At 47.9% G+C, this 20,351-nt stretch overlaps 2 protein-coding genes across 5 annotated transcripts; one reads left to right on the forward strand and one right to left on the reverse strand.

Annotated features, from left to right (window-relative positions):
• Nucleotides 1-1,642: 1,642 nt before the first annotated feature.
• COMTD1 (catechol-O-methyltransferase domain containing 1) lies at nucleotides 1,643-8,670 on the forward strand. Of its 4 annotated transcripts, XR_007513454.1 has the most exons (9): nucleotides 1,643-1,873; nucleotides 2,030-2,216; nucleotides 2,403-2,508; nucleotides 2,595-2,713; nucleotides 2,790-2,844; nucleotides 3,168-3,301; nucleotides 3,518-4,466; nucleotides 8,054-8,175; nucleotides 8,392-8,670. XR_007513454.1 is itself a non-coding variant. In XM_049855342.1 (7 exons), the coding sequence occupies exons 1-7, from the start codon at nucleotides 1,741-1,743 to the stop codon at nucleotides 3,668-3,670; spliced, it is 867 nt and encodes a 288-aa protein (XP_049711299.1). In that variant the 5' UTR covers nucleotides 1,667-1,740; the 3' UTR covers nucleotides 3,671-4,423. The 4 variants fall into 4 exon arrangements, 3 of the variants coding, with proteins under 3 accessions (XP_049711299.1, XP_049711300.1, XP_049711301.1); XM_049855342.1 differs by lacking the exons at nucleotides 8,054-8,175; nucleotides 8,392-8,670 and having other exon boundaries at nucleotides 1,667-1,873; nucleotides 1,991-2,157; nucleotides 3,518-4,423; XM_049855343.1 differs by lacking the exons at nucleotides 8,054-8,175; nucleotides 8,392-8,670 and having other exon boundaries at nucleotides 1,671-1,873; nucleotides 2,030-2,157; nucleotides 3,518-4,423.
• On the reverse strand, nucleotides 6,805-19,855 carry VDAC2 (voltage dependent anion channel 2). The gene is made up of 10 exons (XM_049855345.1): nucleotides 19,705-19,855; nucleotides 19,442-19,496; nucleotides 18,345-18,413; nucleotides 17,380-17,429; nucleotides 14,009-14,161; nucleotides 13,858-13,910; nucleotides 13,181-13,408; nucleotides 11,381-11,531; nucleotides 8,667-8,724; nucleotides 6,805-7,188 (listed from the first exon to the last, which is right to left on the reverse strand). The coding sequence occupies exons 2-10, from the start codon at nucleotides 19,470-19,472 to the stop codon at nucleotides 7,097-7,099; spliced, it is 885 nt and encodes a 294-aa protein (XP_049711302.1). The 5' UTR covers nucleotides 19,473-19,496; nucleotides 19,705-19,855; the 3' UTR covers nucleotides 6,805-7,096.
• Nucleotides 19,856-20,351: the final 496 nt, after the last annotated feature.

Genomic DNA, 20,351 nt, shown 5'->3' on the forward strand with positions numbered 1-20,351 from the left:
CTAATTTTACTGTTGTAAGCGGGTGTGCTGGCAGCAAGGAGCACAGAAACACTTACAGGAAACTATTCAGAAAGCATTTATTTAGTACCTCCTGTGTACTCAGCCCTAGGGGAGGAGAGACCAGCAGCCTCAGTCCTTACCCTGCCGAATGGGGCTCATAAGTCACACATTTACAGGGCAAGCAGACTGCAGAGAGTCCAAGGGCAAAGAGGAAGGAGCTTCTCCTTGGGCAGGACCTAGGACAAGCTGGAAAAAGTGTCTGGGGGTCTACTGGAGCCCACCCAATACCCAGGCCCTCCCTGTGTCCCAGGGCAGGAGGCCTCCCACTGACCCCTAGCCCTGGGGCCTGGAGGAAGCTTGCTGATTGGTCAAAGGGTCAGTCTCACACCCTCCCTCTGTTGGAAGGCCGGGCCATGACTTCTCCATTCTGGGAGCCTGGCCCCAGACCTCCACTGTCCCCTACGGCACCTCCCCGAGGCCCCAGGATTCCAGCAGCTGTGATCAGTCCAATGTCCAAGCTTCTCTCCTGCTTCTCTCTGGCTTTCAGCCTCAGTGAAGCCCCTCTCTCACTGACCCCCCAACAAGCCTACCTCTGGACTTCACTCATGGAACTCAGAGTCTGTCCAAGGTCATTACTAACTAGACTCCTTAGTCTGCAGAGCAGCAGCGGATGCCCTTTGGCCCTCTGGACTTTGACTCTGTTTTAATGTTACATTTATAGCCCACTAAGTGCCAGGCCTGTCCTTCATCTGATTTTCTCATTTAATCCCCACAGAACCCTGTGAGGTCAGGACTATTATCAACACCATTTTTACAGAGGAGGAAATGGCAATGCTTGGGTTGCTCACCACTTCTGCGCACCCTGTTGTCTCTGAAGCCAGATTAAGAGCTTCACTAAGAATACAAACCCGGGTGTTTCTTCCCCTCCTCCAGGGTGTGGCACACAGTAGGTAATCACTAGAGAGTGTCCCAGCAGACCAGCCCAGGAGGAGGCCTCACCAACCCTCCCCAAGACGTCTTCGCTCCAACCTATGGTACAAACAGTAGCTGCCATTTATCAGGCACCTCCTGTGTGCCAGGCTTTGGGATCTGGTGCTATTTACAGTAAGGATTGTGGTCTCCATTCTACACCCAGGAAATTTAGGTTCTGAGAGACTGACATGCCCCAGATGGCACACCCATATCCATTTGGCACCCAAGGGCAGGATTCTAACTGCCTCCTCAACCAGACCCGTCCCAAACTCCTGAGTCCCACTTCTGGGCTGTGTACGCCCACCAGGTCCTTCTGTCCTTCAACCTGATAACCTTGTGCACCTCCCCACAGCGGCCTGATTCTCTCAGTCCCTCTGGGAGGCTCCTTTAATTTGTATCACTTTCTACTTAGTTACTATCTTGTTACACCGACGCCTTCCCCCATCCACATTTGCCCCAGGGACCTCAGGAGAAATGGTAGCGAGAAGGTGCTGCATAGTCAGGAGGGGTACAACATCAGCTCCCCCTGACCCAGGCCCCTGGACCGCCCGGGGCGGGAGAACCCAGACCCTCAACACGAGGCCGGCGCCCCGCCTTGGGCGCAGTTCCGCGAGCAGCCACCAGATGGCTCTCGGCTCACTCGGGGGGACCCTGCAAGGAGGGTGTGCCGCCGCGAGATGGCGACCGAGGCCGCGGCTCCGCGGGCCGTGCCCGGACAGGGCGGAGCCCCGCGAGTCCGCGGGTCCGACTCCGGTCGCCCAGGCCCCGATGCACGTGACCTGGCCGCCACCGCCTCCTGCCCGCGCCATGACCCAGCCTGTGCCCCGGTTCTCTGTGCCCACCGCGCTGGCCCTGGGCTCGGCCGCGCTGGGAGCTGCCTTCGCCACCGGCCTCTTCCTGGGTGAGCAGGGCCCCCGCGGGCGGGGGGGGCGGAGCGGGCGCGGGGGGGCGCGGGAGCCGAGCCCGCGATCCGGGGGGCTGCGGGGCTGAGGGTAACCCCTGGCGCTCCGGGGCCCAGGCCCTGACCCAGCCCTGCCCTCCCCCTCCCTTCGGGCAGGGAGACGGCACCCCCCATGGCGGTCCCGGCCAGAGAAGCGCCTGCTGCCCCCAGAGGACAGCCCCCTTTGGCAGTACCTGTTGAGCCGCTCCATGCGGGAGCACCCGGCGCTGCGGAACCTGCGGCTGGTCAGCGGGGCCAGGGCGAGAATGGGGACCCACCTGGGGCCTGGCGGGCCGCACGCGGTGTGAGACCTTGGGCTGGACAGTGGCCCTCTCTGGGCTTTCTGGTTACCCGGGCTGGGCGTGGTGGGTGGTCCCTGAGGACCTGGACCCCTGACCCGCCACGCCCACAGCCGCGCCCCTGGTGGCTTCGGAACCTGGGAAGGTGGGTGGCAGGCTGGGCAGGTGCGACCCACTCCCTTCACACACAGCTGACCCTGGAGCAACCGCAGGGGGATTCCATGATGACCTGTGAGCAGGCCCAGCTTCTGGCCAACCTGGCGCGGCTCATCAAGGCCAAGAAGGCGCTAGACCTAGGTAGGGGCACGTGGCCGGGATTACTGGGGGTCGCCGGACCCCCCCCCCACGACCCTGGTCTGAGCCTCTCCATGCACCGTCCCCAGGCACTTTCACAGGCTACTCGGCCCTGGCACTGGCCCTGGCGCTGCCCCCGGCGGGACGCGTGGTGACCTGCGAGGTGGACGCGGGTCCCCCGGAGCTGGGGCGGCCCCTGTGGAGGCAGGTGAGTATCCCACACACCTGACGCCCCCATTGGGCTCCTGGAACCCTGCCTCATGGTGTGCCCCCTCTTTCTGCAGGCTGAGGAGGAGCACAAGATCGACCTTCGGTTGAAGCCCGCTCTGGAGACTCTGGGTGAGCCCTGGAGCGGGAAGGGCCTTGGCTCCATTTCCCAAGAGGGGGCACTGAGGCGCGAGCTGGTGGCCAGGTCTGCGGGGGGGGGGGTGGGCAGGAGGGGAAGAGGGTGAGGAAGCTTGGGCAGTGACAGCGCCCTCTCGCCACCCGGCCTCATGGTATTTAGCCACGTCAGTGTGGCAGGCCAGGCACCCTCGAGGTGGAAGTCCCTAGTGGCCGGCCCCAGCCTGGTGCCGTCCATCACAGCCCCTGGGCCGGCTGGCAGGACTGCTGGGGTCTGCGCTTCGAACTCAACCGTATCTGCCCCCGTCTCCCTCTGAAAGAGGAGCTCCTGGCTGCAGGCGAGGCCAGCACCTTCGACATAGCGGTGGTGGACGCGGACAAGGAAAACTGCGCTGCCTACTATGAGCGGTGCCTGCAGCTGCTGCGACCCGGAGGTGTTCTCGCCATCCTCAGAGTAAGGGAAGAGGGGGAGAAGGACAGACCCTCTCCAGGCTGAATCCCCGTCTTTTCCCTTGGCTCCTCCCTGCGTCCCTCCTCCTTGTCCCAAAGCCCACCCTGTACCTTCCTGTAAGTGCCCCAGCGGGGGTTCCCAGGCTGCCTCCTGATCCGGTCCTGAGGCCCCGCCCCCAAGCCCGGTTGGCTCCACCCCTCTATGCCGGCCCCAACCCAGGTCCTGTGGCGCGGAGAGGTGTTGCGGCCTCAGCAGAGGGACACGGCGGCCCAGTGCGTGCGAAACCTGAATGAGCGCATCCTGCGGGACGCAAGGGTGCACATCAGCCTCCTGCCCCTGGGTGACGGCCTCACCTTGGCCTTCAAGATCTAGGGCTGGCCCCCAGAGAATGACCTCGAGGGGAAGGACCTGGGACCCGGCCATCCACCCTGAATTTTTAACTAATAAAGTGGGGTCTGGGGCACACAATCTCCTGAGCCTCCATATGTGGCACTGAAGTGGGGGAGGGAGAGAAGGCCCAATGCCGGCAGCTTCTTGAGCAGGTGACCTTAGGGATCACGGACGTTCATTCCCACTCACCCCCTCCCCATGTTGTTAGTTGACGTCAAGTGGCTTCTAACACACGGCCACCCCAAGGGTAAAGAGTAGAATTGCTCCATAGGGTTTTGAAGGCTGTGTCAGAAACAGATCGCCAGACCTACCTTCCGAGGCACCTCTGGGTGGGTCAGAACTGCAGACCTTTCGGCTGGTAGTTGAGGACTTAACTGCATCACCCAGGGGCTTTGACGGGCAGAGACCCTAGTTCCTCAGTTTGCCTCCACTCCACAGGTCTCAGGGCTGGATGCAGGGTCTGCCTCCTACATCTCTCCCTATCAAGGGGCAGATGAAGGTCCTGTTCATTGCAGCTGAGACAGCAGGGATGCCAGATCTGACAGAAGGGAAGAGGCCTTGTGGGGAACCGGGGCTGTCATGGGTACTACCGTAGGTTGTGCCAGTTTTGCTGGCACTTTGCCCATGCTTTCACAGAACCGTCAGCTCCTCAGCCTCACCTCTGCAGTGGAAGCCCTGGCAGTGGACATCACCTCTGAGAACCAGGCCACTTGACCTAGACCTGAGGACCTCAAGGTTGGCTTGAGTGTTTTCTGCTCTCCTTCTGACATCCTGGAAGGTGAGAGGCTGGCTGAGATCACTGGCCAGGGAGCTGTGAAGCAGGTGCATACAGCAGCAGACCATCAGGATGGCAGTTTTTAGCAAGTTCCCCAGAGGACAATGATGGTAACAGGCTTAGGCTTTCCAGCATCATTATCCATGAGGGGAGGTGGAAAGGGAACCAGACTTTATCGAGCACCTTCAGACCAGGTGCTTTTAAATCCCCGCAGTCCCAAAGATTTTAATTGCCGTGTCACAGATGAAGGTCAGGTTCAGATACTGCATTCTTTCCACTAACACTGCCTCAGGCAGAAATGGCATGAGCCTATAATACAAACAGGTTTTGCCACCCCTGGTTAGGCCTGAAAGGTCCCTGAGTGGCACAACGCTCGACTACTAACCTCAAGGTTGGCAGCTGGAAGACGTACCCAGCAACACTGCATTATGAAGTCCTGGCGATCTGCTTCCATAAAGATTACAGCCAAGAAAACCCTATGGAGCAGTTCTACTGCCTAACACACGGGGTCACCATGGATCAGAATTGACAGCAGTGGACCTGGTTTGGTTTTTGGATGTGCTCCTGGAAGCAAGCTACAGGAGCAGCGAGAGCCCACAACTGGTGACTTCCACAATCTCACAGCTCCTGGGATATGCCTTGAGTTGTGGACAACCCTAAAGGCCCTCTCAGTTCTCTCTCCCACTCATGAAAGGGTATTAGGATACATGTGGGTGAATTCGTTCCTTGACAAACTGGTAGCTCCCTTGTGCCACCTCACAAGGCTGTGCCCTGGTCCCACGTATTGGCCCAGGTATGAGCATCAGCATGAGGGAGGCCCACCGTGTTACCTGAGGTGCAGCAGGTCATCCAGGGGGCTGCAGCCGCTGTGACCAGGTTCCCTCCCTGCCTCATACCAAAAGCAGTTTATGAGAGTTGTCTTATGATCTTCCTCCAGGACCTCAGGGGAGAGGGCCAGAAATAAACTCTTCAACATTGAGGTCCTCAGGTCAAATGGCTTGTTCCTCAGAGGTGATGTCCACTGGCCGGGGCCGCCACACTTTTTCTGTACCCAAGTACAAGAGTTGCTTTCACACCTAGCTTGCACAGGCATCTGTTTCTCTATTTTGTTACCTTGCAATAGATTCTAACAAATTGGTTCAAATTCCAAACTTCTGCCACTAAGTCACGTTGTGTCTGTGGAGGGCCCTGAGAACCCATCTTCTGAATCATGTGGGCCATTCCATCCAGTTCCTTAGGACAAACACCGTGGGACCAGAAAGGGCATTTGTGTCCCAGGTCTACCTGTGTGGGAGCTTGGTTGGGCTCTAATCAATCTCTCATCAGATTCTTCACCTGGAAATTCTGAGCATCTATCTTTTCTTAAGTGATAAGTCCCAAAGTTTACCGCACTCTCTCATTGTTCTGTCTCATACATCAAACTCTACTTAAGGCCTAGCAGTATGGATTTGTTGAATAATTTCGCCTGCCCTTCTCTTTGATCATTCCTTCCAAACTATCTTCTCCCATCAGAAAACTTGCTTTCCTACTTTTCCACTCCGAATCACTTATCATTAATTTCTATCATTTGTGCCCGAGTCTTCACTCCAGATGAAGGCCGAAGGCCAGATAGCCTGAACGGGGGCGCCTCTGGTCTCACACCTAGGCCAAGCTTTTCAGTCCAGTGTCTGTCTGGAAGGAAATGAGCGAGGACCTCTCACTGGTGCCCAGAGACTCCCCTCTCACAGTCCCTCTGGTTTCTGACACTATCTACACCTTGCGCCATTCCCCTCCATCTAGTCCCATTTCACCAAACCAGAGCCAAGTACATTTCCCCATGTATCAACAGCAGCAGCTCACGGGGTGTGGCACGTGTGACTATAACCCCTCAGCACCACGCCTCTATTTTCCTTTCTTGATTTACTCTCCAAGCCTTTGGAGAGTGAACAATGGATACAGTGTAATTTTGCACAAACTGAAGGGTATAAAAGCACGTACCTTCTTGTTTTACTGTAATCTAAAAAAGTTTCTGGAACTACTCTAGAAACACAGACTGACTTGGTGGCACAGATACAGGAAAAGAGCAAAATGCTCACCAGGAGAAAATAAAGTATTAGCTGCACACCAGGGAACTGTGACCCTACCTGGCAAATTTTTAACTCTGCAAATACTTGGAGTCATAATTATGTATACTTGTTTTATTCGTAATTTGTAATGCTCCTGTATACCAAAAGTATTTCTAATGATGGTTGAGTTTAACAAAAATTTTTAACCTCATCTTAAAACATTCACTGATCCATCTCATTCAACGGCAATATCAAATGTTAAAAGGAACATAAAAACAAACATGCACACAACTGCAGAGTTTTCATAAAGGTCTATTTCATTATTGGTGGGTAGCGCATTTAACAGTTAAATACACTTAAATAATGTATAGGTGACTGCACCAATGCAGCACTGGTAACTGGACAGATAACCAATTCAACTAGAAACCAGCTAACAAGTAACTGTCTAAATATTCAAAATACAGCTCTTGTTTACATCATCCTTTGTTCTGATCACCTTCTTGGGGGGAAAAAAGCCTGCTGGTCACAATGGAAATATATTAAGGCCAAATCTTCTGATATCCATTCCCAGAGGTTTCTTCAGCCTGATTAAGCCTCCAACTCCAAGGCAAGCCCAAGTTTGTGGCCTCCAGCATTAATGCTCTTCCCATCTACCAGAGCAGACAGTGTAAGCTTCACACCTGTAAACACAAACAGACAACCATCAGGCGACCCAAACGCTTCAGGAGAGTCTGCAGTCTTCTCTCATCACCCCACAGCCTGCCTATCACTCTTTCTCAGCCTGTCACCTGATCTACTACTGCCAGTCACTAGAGGGCGCCTGGAGATATCTGGGATACCAGAGAGAACACCAAATGCCAGGAGAATCCACAACTCTGAAAGGCACCACATCCTGGGTAAGGTACCAAGTCACAGAGCATAAAAGCATTAGTAATATTCAAAATGCTCTAGAAAATACAATAACATTCAATATATTCTATCCCGACTAAAATAGACTAAATCAGATACCACGTGTGAATCCTGATTGGCTATGAAAAACTACAATAAAGACATTTTGGGGAAATCTGAATAGACGACACTGCTGTCAATTATGATTCACAGTGACCCTAATGAGACAGAGTAGAAATGCCTAATAACTTTTCCAAGGCTGTAATCTTCACAGACCCAGACTGCCATATCTTTCTACCGAGGAATGGCTGGTGAGTTTGAACTGCCGACCATTTTTGTCAGCAGTCAAGCGCTTTAACCACTGCACAACCAGGGCTCTGCATTAGGTATTATTAATGTTCATGTTCTTAGATGTGACAACGGTATTGTGGACATGTAGAACAGTGTTGGGGATACGTGGACACAGAAATAAAACCGATGTGGCAAAATGCTACTGACTGGCAAATGCGGGGGGAGGAGCCTGGGTGTTCACTATACTATTCTTTCAACTTTTCAGGTTTCAAAATAGCCAAAATAAAAAGTTTGGGGGGTGGGGGGTGGAATCCCTATTTGGAAGAGAAAAAAGTTCCAACTGCTTCTAAACCTTGCTGTTCAAAGGGTGCTCCAAGAACCAGCAACAACTGGCACCCACCACCTGGGAGCTCATTAGAACACAGAACTCACCACCAGATGCAGTGGTCTGCAGTGGTCAGAATCTGCGATTTAACAAGATGCCTCAGGTGAGCCACGCATACAATGCAGTTTAAGTACTGCTCCAGGACACAACCATGTCTAAAATACTATGTAGAGAAGGAGACTATAGAGACAGGTAACTAAAAGTAATGAGTAAGCTCTGGAGAAGTAAAAACTACCACCAGACATTTCAGGGACAAGTGAGGAAACTGAGTAAGCAGTGGTATTAAACGGAATGATGGAATTACTGTTAACATTCCTAGGTGTGATGACAATGCCGTGACTATGTAGGAGAACATCCTTACTCTTAGGAGATGAAGGCTGAAGCCCTGAGAGGGAAGGGCCATGATAGCCACCACTTACTTCCAAGTGACCCACCAAAAAAAGGAAAAATAATGTGGCAAAGTTTAAATGGGTGTTAACTGTATTCTTTACTTCTTCTGTATGCTGGAAAGGTTTGCAAAATAAGAAGTTGAGAAAATAAAAATGATTTTTAAAGCGCGAGCAACACAAATCTTACTTATTTAAGGGTACTCACCAGGCCTCAGAGTCTGAGTGTAGCCCACTCCAATTAAACTAGAGTTGTTGACTTTTGCCTAAGATAAAATGCAAAAACAACTCTAAGAAAAGTTTTGAATGGTGAAACAAATCCCCCTGCACATTTCCTCTATGGTGAAATTATAAAGTGTTCAACTTTCTTATTCATAAGTCAGACAATGAAATTTAATACTGTGTATTAAGCCAAACAAAACCAGGTGCCATTTAATTCTTACCCACCCAACTCAAAATCAAATTGTCAGTAGGACACAATATTCTAGATACCCACACAGAGATCCCAAACTGTCCACAGAGCAGCAGAACCTCAGGCACGCTCATAAAAACCATCCTTGCTGAGTCTAGTCTAGCACAACAAAACCACACAAAGCACGGCTAACAGGAAGTCCGCTAGGATCCCTAGCTAAGTGACTGGCCCACATAAGCCTTGAAGATTGAGGTGTCAAGTTTAAATTTGTGACTTAGACACACATATCACTACTTTCAGGGTTCTTCCTAAAGAATCAAAACAATGAATGTTAATCTCCAAATGGCAAGGGATTCCTCCAAAGAATAAGATCAACTAAAAACCCCTCACCTCACATTCTTATACCTCTCAATACCACTAGGTCCTGATTAAAACGAGACTGTCCTCGAGAGGAGATTCCAGTGGGGTATCCTTTACCAGTTCGGGCCCCTGCCCTCCTTGCACGATCCTAGTATTGTAAGACTTAGCTATGACCTTTAAGGGCTGAAAGGAACTCTGGAGAGCAAGATATGGTAAGGAGAAACTCCTTCTAGCTGTTCTCTACCACAGTAGGCCACAGCAGACCTATGACTGTGAATGGGGGTTACCCAGGTTGCCTCATCAGACAGGTTTACTGGGTCACCTCTAGATGCCTGCTCCTCAGCATTTTGAGTACCATTCTTAAAAATGTAACAAACTAGCTTCTGGGATGAAAACAGATTTGGAAGTGGTCTGATTTCTATACCGTTTTGTGAGGTATAATATCAAAACAGCCCTATCCAGAGAAAGAAATGATGTAACTGTACAGGAGAGTCATAAACGGCACATGGATTCACTTGGCACTGAAGCCAAGTCTTCATGAGCCCCTGAAAACCACGTGTTCCCTAAGGAAAGAAACGCCCCACTAGTGGCCATCTCATACTCAACAAATTAAGAACCTTAGACACTTGGATACAAATTCCCATTACTTTAGAGTAGGAGTCAACCATGACACTATGCCCCTGAGGCTTCTGGGAGATTAACAGATGCTTCCAGGTGCTGCTGGACTCGGGCGACATCAGCACTAGCTGGTAGGAAATGCTAGATACGCTTCCAGACTAATTCCCCGGAGTCAGTGACACACAGGTCCCAAACGACCCTCCCATTTTAGACGAGGAACTGCCAGTAGCTGAGGGCAGCATCTCCCACTGGCATTGAATCTGCGATGGGGGCACAGACATACACTTGAGAAGAGCAATTTAGTGATCACAGAATAGTGTGCTCAGAAAATCCTCAGATTTTTATTGCTTCAGTGCAGTTAGACACAAAGAAGGAAAAAGTAAACGCATCACTGCCTTTCCAAAGGGAAAAACTTCCAGGTGCTTCTAGTTCTGATTAAAACTATGTTAAGACAAGAACGTGGCTACAACGTAACTGCCTAAATTATGAAAATACAATGTCCTGAGGAATAAAGACCACTTTATGTAACAGAAACAACTACGGATGGTTTAACTCTCTTTCACTCCCAGTGCACACAGTCCAGGCAGGCCTTGACCTGTAAGAAGCGGACACACAGGGACAGCTGCTCATCGGCCTGACACTGGAGCCAGCCCTCCTCTACATTCTGACACTGCAACCACTCCAGCCCTCACGCACTATGGCTGGAGGAAGAAATCACAAAGAGCACAAGGGCAGGAGTGGGTGGACCACTCTGAGTATGCCTGATACGGGGGCTTCTGGGATTAGAACAGATACGGAAATAACGTGATTTCTGTACTCTTTTATAATGTGTAACATCAAAGCAGCCCAGTCCAGGGAAAAAAATCAGCGTAACTACATAGGCAAGTCAAAAATGGTACATGTATTCACTTGGCACTAAAGCCAAGTCTTCATGAACCACCAATAACCAGAGAGTTTTCCTGGAATACAAGATTTTCAGTGCTAAAACCAGGACAGCCCTGAGCAAAGCAGGACAAGCTGGTCACCCTAGACAGGACTGAAATAAACACGTGAGTTCCAGTCCTGGCTCCCTCCCTAGCAGTGGGGTTAAGTCCTTTCCTCTCTCAGCTTCAGTTTCTTCATCTGCAAAATGACATGCCCCACTGATCTCTCAGATGAGATCTAAAGATATTTTGTAAACCACAAAGAGACGAAATCTAAACAACAACTAAAGTACTACTATTTCTCAACATAGGAAGAACTACCCAGGGCCCAAAACACTGGTTTCCCCTGGGCTTAGACAGGCTGGGGTCCAGGTTATCAGCAATACTAACAGAGCAGTTTTTGAGGTTAAACAAGCTCTCGTGGCCTGGCCTGCCAAGTCAAACCTCTAACATCATCTCCACAGAAAAAGCAGCATTCCAAACTCTAATCCTAATTTGTCTGTAAATGGGGAATTGTGTGAATTACAGTTCAAATTTTCAACACGATTCGATATGCCCAAAGATTAATTCCAACCAAAAACCCCATTCTAAGCCCAAAGCAGTACTCACAGAGATGGAAGCAGTGGGATCCAACTGATATTTAGCAGCGATGCCAAAACGAGTGCAGTTGGTACCTGATGTCCAAGCAAGGTTTACTGAAGTGTCAAGATCTTCACACACTTTCTGATAAATTGATCCTCCAAATTCCGTCCCATCATTGCTATAAAATATTTTAAGTTAGTGAATGTAGACTAGCAAGGTAATCAATCCTAGGGCGTTAGGCTGTTACTGTACATTTGCACTGAACTAAAAACCACTGCTCGTGTGGATCTTTAGTGTTCCCCTGAAAGCTTGAAAAAAAAAAGTTTTTTTTAATTGTGTTTTAGGTGAAAATTTTAAAACAGAGCAAAATAGTTGCTCATTTAAAAATTTATACACATTGTTTTGTGACACTGGCTGCACTGGAAGTTTTATAAGTCTTTTCCCAACCCATGTGCAGTAACAGGGACTGGTAAAACACATCATGGTACATCCAGTCAGTGGAACAACTATTCAGCTACTCAAAATCCTACTACAGAATACGTAATGATACGGGAAAATGATCAAAATGAATTAAGCAGGAAAAATGGGTTATGAAACAGTCTATTCAGGATGTATTTTATATACACATATACAAACCAAAACCTGTTCCCATCAGTTCAGTTCTGACTCATAGCGACCCTATAGGACAGAGCAGAACTGCCCCACAGGGTTTCCAAGGCTGTAATCTTTACAGGAGCAGACGGCATCTCTCCCCCGCAGAGCAGCTGGGTGGGTTCACACTGTTGACCTTTTGGTTAGCACCCAAATGCCTAACCACTGCGCCAGCAGGGTTCCCTCCATACATGTATGTATAAAGAGGAAACAGCAAAACGTTAACAGAGATTACATATCTAAGTGGTAGGATTATGGGAAATTTTGGTCTTTTCTGTACTTTTCTATATTTACATGTTATTTTTGTGAAGGGAAAAATTTTATTTTGTATATGTATGTAGGTACATAAAGACCCCTGCTGGCAGTGGTTAAGCACTGCGCTGCTAACCCGAAAGGTCTGCGGTTTGAACCCACCATTGACTCTGCAGGAGAAATATGTGACAATCCACTTCCATAAAGATTCATGGCCTTGGAGATCCTATGGGGCAGTTCTACTCTGTCCTACAGGGTTGCTATGAGTTAGAATCAACTCGACAGCAGGGCGTTTGGTTTTTTTGGTGGATACCTATACGTATGCATGTTATGTAGGTGGATATATGTGTATATGTACGTTATGTAGGAGGGTGTGTGTGTGTATTATGTAGACAGATATGTGTATGTGTGCGTATGTTATGTGGGTGGATATGTGTGTTATGTAGGTGGATATATGTGTGTGTGTACATCATGTAGACAAGTGTATGTATGTGTGCATGTTATATAGGTGGATATATGTGTGCGTGTATCATGTAGGTGGATATATGTATGTGAGTGTTAACGAGTATTTCTCTCTCTAATTTGCGTTAGGTAAAAATACATTTCAGGCAATCCTATCAAATCAGCACCCCACACATCACAGATAATTAAGTCAAATAAATGCACAGGTAGCATTTTGGCAACATCCTGGCCTCTTCTGAAAATCCAAAGCACGTCAAGCCTCATATGAAGTAAACATTTGCTCTCTTGGCACCAAAAGTCAGACTAGCATTTTTCACTAAACACTTTCCAGGGGTACACTAGAAATGTTCTGATGTTAAGAGAAATCCTTCAGGTTGTAACTAGATTAATAAGAGATGACAGGAGACATCAAATGCTATCCCGAGGTCCTATGCCATAGTATCCTATGAAGGAAATACTTACACATTAGTGTGTAGCTGGAAGTCCCCAGTCCTGTAGCCCACTGCAAAGTTATTCCTCGTCAGCTTTGATTTGGCACTGTCAAAGGTCATCTGGTACCCAGCAAGCCAGCCCTCATAACCAAAGACAGCTGAACCATGGATTGCAGGTCCAGCAAAATCAAAGTCAACATCACAGCCAAGGTTTATACACTCCCTCTTGTAGGAAGACTTGATTTTACCACTTTTCTTTCTGGAAAAAAACAAAATGCCTTAAACTGATGTCAGTGGGTAAGATTTACATGCATAACTCCTGAACAGAAGGCACAAAATAGATTTAAATGAAATGCAGTAGAACTGGGAGGAGAGGTAGCAGGAGCACAGAGGGAAAACAGCTCAATAAACTAAAGACAAGTGAACGTGGGGTAACTGAACTGCCATCATCACAGAACAACTGCTTTGCGGAACTGGCAATCAGTCACAAAAGCCTCTTAGAAACAGGTTAATGGCCCAGGTTGGTGTCACAATGAAAAGAGACAAATACTTGAAGGCAGGCCAACAATATCAACCGTAGTGCTCCAAAAGGAGACGCAGATATTTGCCACCGCAAGGCAGCTAAGCTACTGAATAATAAATGTGCACCTTTCCGAACAGAACATAAATGCTCTTAAATTTAAAGCACACAAAAACGTCCATGCTTACCCCGTGTTTGGTGAGAAGGTGGTATCAAATGTCAGTTTCAAACCTTGACAAATCTATTTTGTAAGAAAAAAATTTATTTTCAGCTTTATTTCCTTTTTGATGTACAAAAATGAAATAATTTAAAAACTAAAGCACGTTTTCACAGTACTACCTGGTCTTCGATGGCGATTTCTGTTCCCAGAGTGTTATCAGTGTTCCACTTTTCTGTGAAAGTCAGACCATACTCACACCATTTATATTTGGTCTCCAAGGTCCCAGTAACTTTACCAGTGTCTGTATTGGATGAACCAGATGTTGAGAATTCCTAACAAGACAATAAATGAGTTCATGAAATTTTTCCTAAGCCTAGAAGAATCCACTGCCTGACTTAAACAACCAACCACCTCACTGAAATATCTGGTCATTTCACTAATTCCCTTTTCCTGTTTAGTTTCCTAAACATTCCTCCTCTGACTACTGCTACTCTCGAAGCATATAGGAGAGAACAACCAATGAGCCTTCAGGTAACTGAGAGAGCAACCAATGAGCCTTCAGGTAACTGAGAGAGCGACCAATGGACCTTCAGGTAACTGAGAGAGCGACCAATGGACCTTCAGGTAACTGAGAGAGCGACCAATGGACCTTCAGGTAACTGAGAGAGCGACCAATGGACCTTCAGGTAACTGAGAGAGCAACCAATGAGCCTTCAGGTAACCGAGAGAGCAACAAATGGGCCTTCAGGTAACTATCACCTATGTACAGCTGACGTTTCCAATCACGTTAACCTGTAGCTAACTTCCAAATGAACAAACTGTACACCTTTTCTAATACCCTACAAGTGCTACTACCTGTAATGGAAACATCTGCTAAGGCAATTTTATTTGGCATTCAAAAATCAATAGGGGAAAAAAAAAGAATGGATGTTTTGGCACAGCATCCAATCTACCTGATATTGAATAAAACACTAAGTAAGTCACTATGGTTAACCACAGATACCCCCATTCAAAATCAGAATTAATAACTGATGCTCTATTAAGAAAAATTACCTGAAAATTCTTAAATGAGAAAGAGCACCACATAGTAACCCAGGCCATGAACAAGATTTTTTTTTAAACTATTTGGTAATCCCAATATTCTGCTTTTGAGTTAGAGTTTCTACCAGCTTTCGTTTTATACAAAAAATTGAGACAGGAATTTACATATTTACTCTATAGCTGGGTTTTATCAAGCATAATATAAAACTACATTACACACAGTAGATACCAGTAGAAAAAAATTTCATACAGGGATCAATATAAAGTACGTTATATAACCTTACGTTTGTAGCAAATATACATGATCTGCAATCCCTAACTGCACACTAACTGAAAAGGGAGGGATGACAAGGGGAGGGGCTCCTCTGAAATTTAAAATTTGCTTCTAATAATCTTACAGGGTTCAGTATACAGGCAGGCAACTGAAATCTCCCAGGTAAGCACTAAAAACCCTTCCGAAGAGTTCTGATTCAATTTGTCTGCTGATGATGGCTATGCTCTGGCCACTGGAAAGCCAAGTCTAAAGAAGACAGCTACTCTGAAATAGTAAATATAGGCAAGAGCTTCGGCCACAAGCTGTAATACCTACAACATCAGGAAAAACCAAAAATTATCAATAGGGAAAAAACCAATTCACTTAGAAAATAGAGCATCTGTAGAACTGCTGCTCTGCAGTTAAACAGACCCAAATCCTTAGATCTTATATACGATCTTCCAAAATTAGATGTTTTCATTAACAAGAATTTCAAGTCAATGCTGGGCATTCAATGCACATATTAAAAAGATTAAGTTAGGGAAAAATACTGGATATAAAATAAGAAGTCCAGTTCTGACCCTGCCATTTACTGAACGAATGACACTTAGGAAGACACTTAACTTTTCTGGGTCTCAGTTTCTTGAGTTATAATTACAAAGCTTACCGCTTGTAGATTAAATTGGACTACACCAAAAGAAAGCATCATTAAAACAATATATAGGAAGCATGTTGGTCTACAAGACACTTCCAATGGGGAAGGCCTACGAGGAGCTATTTTTAACCCTCAGTGACACTGATTAATGACTCTTGAAGCCCCACCCACTGCCATCCATCAGCCATAGACCAAGGGCCAGCCTATATACATGTCAAGGAATTCTCAAAACACAAAGCCAAGATCATCCTGTAGGACCAGAACTGAGCCTGTGGACACCACTGGTTGAGCTTACACTCTTTACCACCAGACATTCTGATTTCCAATGTACTTTCTAGAGGGCCTATACATCTCTGCAATTCAGGTGAGAGAAGAGAAGCCAGAATCAATGGGGCTTACTCAGGAGCAGGTAAATAATATGATAGGTCAGTACCAAGCTTGCTAAATAAATTAGATGGACAGAAAAACATACTACATCTAACCCAGCTCCTATACATCCCTCATGATCTTAAACCCACTTCCATAAAACTTACCCTAACTACCCCTGCCCACCTAAGTCTTTCCTTTCCAACAATCTGGTGTCTAACATACTTCTCTGATTGATCCCTAACTTAAAGTTTATTTTGTCTCTCCAACTAGAAAGCAAACTTTTAAGACACAAGAAGTGTCTTCTTGTTTCCTTTTTTTTTTTTTAAGAAAACCTTTTGTGTTTCAACAAATACTCAGCAAATGTTTATAATGGGCCCCAATATGTTAAGAGTGGGTACACACACACACACCAAATCACTGCTCTATAATCTATTATCTTAGGCAGGTAAGTCACACAAATACAACTGAATACCCACGCTTTCTTTCAAACCAAAGAAACCTAATGGCAGATATGACCAATACAAAATCCGGTAACCCAATAAAGCTAGACATTAAGAAACTACAACATAATGAATTTAGTGAACAGGCATTTCTAAAAATAACCAAACATATTCTACATGCACAAACCATACCCGCGCACCCCACCCAAAACAATGACAAGACAAAAATATTTCAGTAGAAAAAATTACACAAAACTAAATTTTACTTCACCCCCTTTGTTGGAGTTTCTTAGGAAGGTTCAAGACACCCAAATACCAAAATATTACTCTATCTTAAAGTATTCAAATCAGAGCTACTTACATTAACAAATACAGGTGGAAATCTTCCCCATGGAGGACTGTTAGAATATGGCCGTTTTATAAATGATTAGTACACTGGAGAACTTACTGAACATGTTTAGCCCAGAATTCTAAAAGGCTTTGAGAGAAGCAGGTTACAAGAAAGTGTCTAACAGGTTCTCTGCCTTCTAGTTTGTAATCTCATTAAGTAAACAAGAGTCCCACATGACTACTGTCTTTGCTGAGTTCCTTATGCATACACAGAAGTAATATGGGGCAAAGACCGCATGAAAATCAAAACTCCTATCCAAAGCCAAAATAATTCATGCTACTTTTAGCTCCCGTCAAACAAAATTAACTATTTCTTCCTCTCGAAGATAAAGCCAAGAGTACTTTATACATTGAAACATTACATAGATGCACACCAGAACTCATTAGATCTCCAATACTCACCACTCCACTGCATGACTTTGTTTTCACATCCAGTTTCACCAACCCAAAACCTTCAACAAGTAGAGAATACAAGATAACAAAATGATTCTTTTGTATAAAAGATACAAACCCATCGTTGAGTATACATATATAGAAAAGATTCCGTATATTCAGAGGGAGCTAAAAATGTATGTTAATACAAAAATTGTAAATGAAAACATTAAGGATCTGTGCTTTATAAACTGATTTGTAAAGGACAGACCATCTATGGAGTTTTGCCTAGTATTTTCGTGTACAGTTGGCAATAACAAAAAAATGCTTTCAAACCATTTTTTAAACAAATATCAGATTGGAAAATCAATTCAAGTGCAATCGCAAAATAGTTAATAGCTTATTATAGTATATTTAGGACATTTATTCCCAAGAAATATCTCCAATAATCTGAAAGGGAGGGAGGACTATGTGGAGCAAAATTTTCAAGAAGGAAACCCAAGTTCACCTGAAAAGCCCCGTAACCTTTTGAAGGGTAATACATAACTAGTCAACCAAGGAAACCCTGGCGCCATACTGGTTAAGTGCTATGGCTGCTAACCAAAGGGTCAGCAGTTCAAACCCGCCAGGCGCTCCTTGGAGACTCTACGCAGCAGTTCCAGTCCGTCCTATAGGGTTACTATGAGTCGGAATTGACTCGACGGCACTGGGTTTGGTTTGGGTTTTTTTCGGTTAGTCAACCAAGGCTTAAGCTATAATTGGAGAAAATAAAAGCACAAGTTGCTTTTTTTCTTTAGCTTTTAAAGTTAAAATTCTTGAACTATAGTCTGAAAAAATATGGAAAGCTGAGGTAGAGGAGGATGTAGGTAGTTACACTAATTTAACCGAAATCTAAACTGTATCTAACAGAAGAATACAAGATATTTAGTTTGGTGAGATTATTAATTTAATTTCCCTAGGTAATCCAAACACACGTTTCTCTTTTAAGTTCTTACCAAATCCTTTGTTGAAAATATCTCTGGCAGCTTTGCCAAGGTCAGCATATGACGGAGGAACACACATTGCTGGTGGGAAGAAATATTCCAGTGTTAATGTTCTTGTTCCCCTACCTTCTGTCCTAGAACACGACAAACTGGTGATCCTTAAATTTAAGCAAATAAACTTGTTGGAATTGTATTTCTGATGCCATCAGGAGTTACTGTAAAGATCCATGAAATATACCACCATCAAAAGCTTATTTTTAAAATGGGCAACCGCAGCCATTGGTCATAGGAACTTGAGAAATTCCTTCCAAAATAGAAAAACAAACTTTCTATACCTAAACTTATAGTGCCTATAGCCTGACGACCAAAGACTAGACTGGTACAATCAATGAAACAGATATGCATCTACCAAAAATCAGTGCAATGGCACAATATAACAAATGAGCTAAAACCAAAACTAGGCCCTCTCCGAATATATCCCTAAGGTATCCTTACTGAGCTCAAAACCAACATTCTGAAGCGGGAAGAGAACGGAACTTAGCATGAGAGGGACTTAAATCAATATTGGAGTTTAGAAAAACAAGGCCATCTGTGTGGCTACATCGCTCAAGTGTCTGCATCAACTACCAAATGGCACTTAAAATACGATGACACTCAAGCCCTCGGCCAGAGCAGGGCAGCTTCGGGGCACGCAATCTCAGCTCCTCACACCCCTCATTCATTCGACAAAGCACGTCCACGCCCTTAAAAGCACAAGTAATGACCTTGCGCTCTCACCACAGGGACTACTACTTCCTCTAGAAAAGTGACCGACCGCTTTCTTCAAAGGAAGCACCCAGCAATTAGTAACGGTTAGGCCTCTGCATCCCTCAAAGCCACGTCTAAAAACTGAAAGTGAATGCAGCCACAGCCCGACTCCCCGGGCCTAGTCCCTTCGCCCAGAAATCCGGCGGCCCAGCCCCTTCCCCGCGGAGTCGGGTGGAGCGCCCACCCAAAGGGCTGCCTTTCCAAGGCCCTGGAGACCGGGAGGGCGTCTGCCGTACCCTGGCAGATGGGCCCCGGCTCCCCGGACACCCGACCCATCCCGCAGAGATCAGGCCTCTACTTACGCCGCACGCAGCTCTGCCCGTAGGTCGCCATGGCGAGGCCGCGGGGAGGGGTGATCTGCGGGAGGGACAAGAAGTGCGATCAGCGGGGTTAAAGGCGGGTCGAGGAGTCAGGAGGGGGTCCCGGACAAGGGGAGCGAGGGGCCGCAGGGCAGCGCGGCGCGGCCATCTTAGGAGCCAGGGCCGCCCCCGAGCCCGGCTCGGTGCTCTTGCTAGGCCGCCGCGGCCTAGGCCACCGGGTCGGCCTGAGGCAGGTGCGCCGGTACCTGGTGGTCTCCTGAGGGGGCCGCAGCGCCGCTCCGTTCACAGCTGAGGCCGCCGGACTCGCTCAAAGCCGGACTGCAGCCGCCGCGCCTGGAGGGCGAAGTGAAGGAGACACCGTTCCGCCCGCCGCAACCCTGTCCTGCCCCTGTCAGGACCCCGCCGCGGCCCCCGGGGCTGTCCACTGCGCCTGTGCCCGCCGCGCCGCCCGCCGCCCACTCCGACCGGCTCCGCAGCCGCCCCGTGAACCGGGGCCACCCCCGGCCCCGAGGTGGGGTGCCTCCGTCCGTCTGCGGGGGCCGGGAAGGCAGACGCTGCCGGGCCTCGGGTCAGGCAGCGGCGAGGGCAGCCCCAGAGGCGAGGGGCGGGGAGCGGCGGAAGTCGCGCGGGGGGACGCGCCGCTGGGGGATGGGGCGGAGGCCCCGCGTGCGCTCCTGCCGGGCGCGGGGCGGGGCGTCAGGCGCGTTTCCGCGCGGGGCCGGGCGCGGTGGGGTGCGGCAGTGCACCCCCAGGGGTCACGTACATCACGCTAACTTCCCCTCGGCGGGCGGTGCCAGAGCCCGCAGAAACGCACCCCCGTATGGGGCGCCAGGAAGGAAGGCATCAGGACGCGTCACGCCGCCCCCGCCCGCCTACCCTGAGGAAGACCCTC

The sequence above is a fragment of the Elephas maximus genome, chromosome 16, assembly GCF_024166365.1.
Source record: "Elephas maximus indicus isolate mEleMax1 chromosome 16, mEleMax1 primary haplotype, whole genome shotgun sequence".
In the NCBI taxonomy this organism is placed as follows: domain Eukaryota; kingdom Metazoa; phylum Chordata; class Mammalia; order Proboscidea; family Elephantidae; genus Elephas; species Elephas maximus.

What these genes read in the sequence shown, in the direction of transcription:
- VDAC2 (XM_049855345.1), bottom strand. Translation starts at nt 19,472, where the DNA reads ATGGCGACCTACGGGCAGAGCTGCGTGCGGC. An exon ending in TATTTTCAACAAAGGATTTG is followed by an intron (nt 17,430 to 18,344) that starts GTAAGAACTTAA and finishes TACTTGTTGAAG; the next exon opens with GTTTTGGGTTGGTGAAACTG. An exon ending in CAAAGTCATGCAGTGGAGTG is followed by an intron (nt 14,162 to 17,379) that starts GTGAGTATTGGA and finishes TTGTCTTGTTAG; the next exon opens with GAATTCTCAACATCTGGTTC.
- COMTD1 (XM_049855342.1), top strand. Translation starts at nt 1,741, where the DNA reads ATGCACGTGACCTGGCCGCCACCGCCTCCTGCCCGCGCCATGACCCAG. An exon ending in CGCTGCGGAACCTGCGGCTG is followed by an intron (nt 2,158 to 2,402) that starts GTCAGCGGGGCC and finishes CTTCACACACAG; the next exon opens with CTGACCCTGGAGCAACCGCA. An exon ending in GGCGGCCCCTGTGGAGGCAG is followed by an intron (nt 2,714 to 2,789) that starts GTGAGTATCCCA and finishes CTCTTTCTGCAG; the next exon opens with GCTGAGGAGGAGCACAAGAT.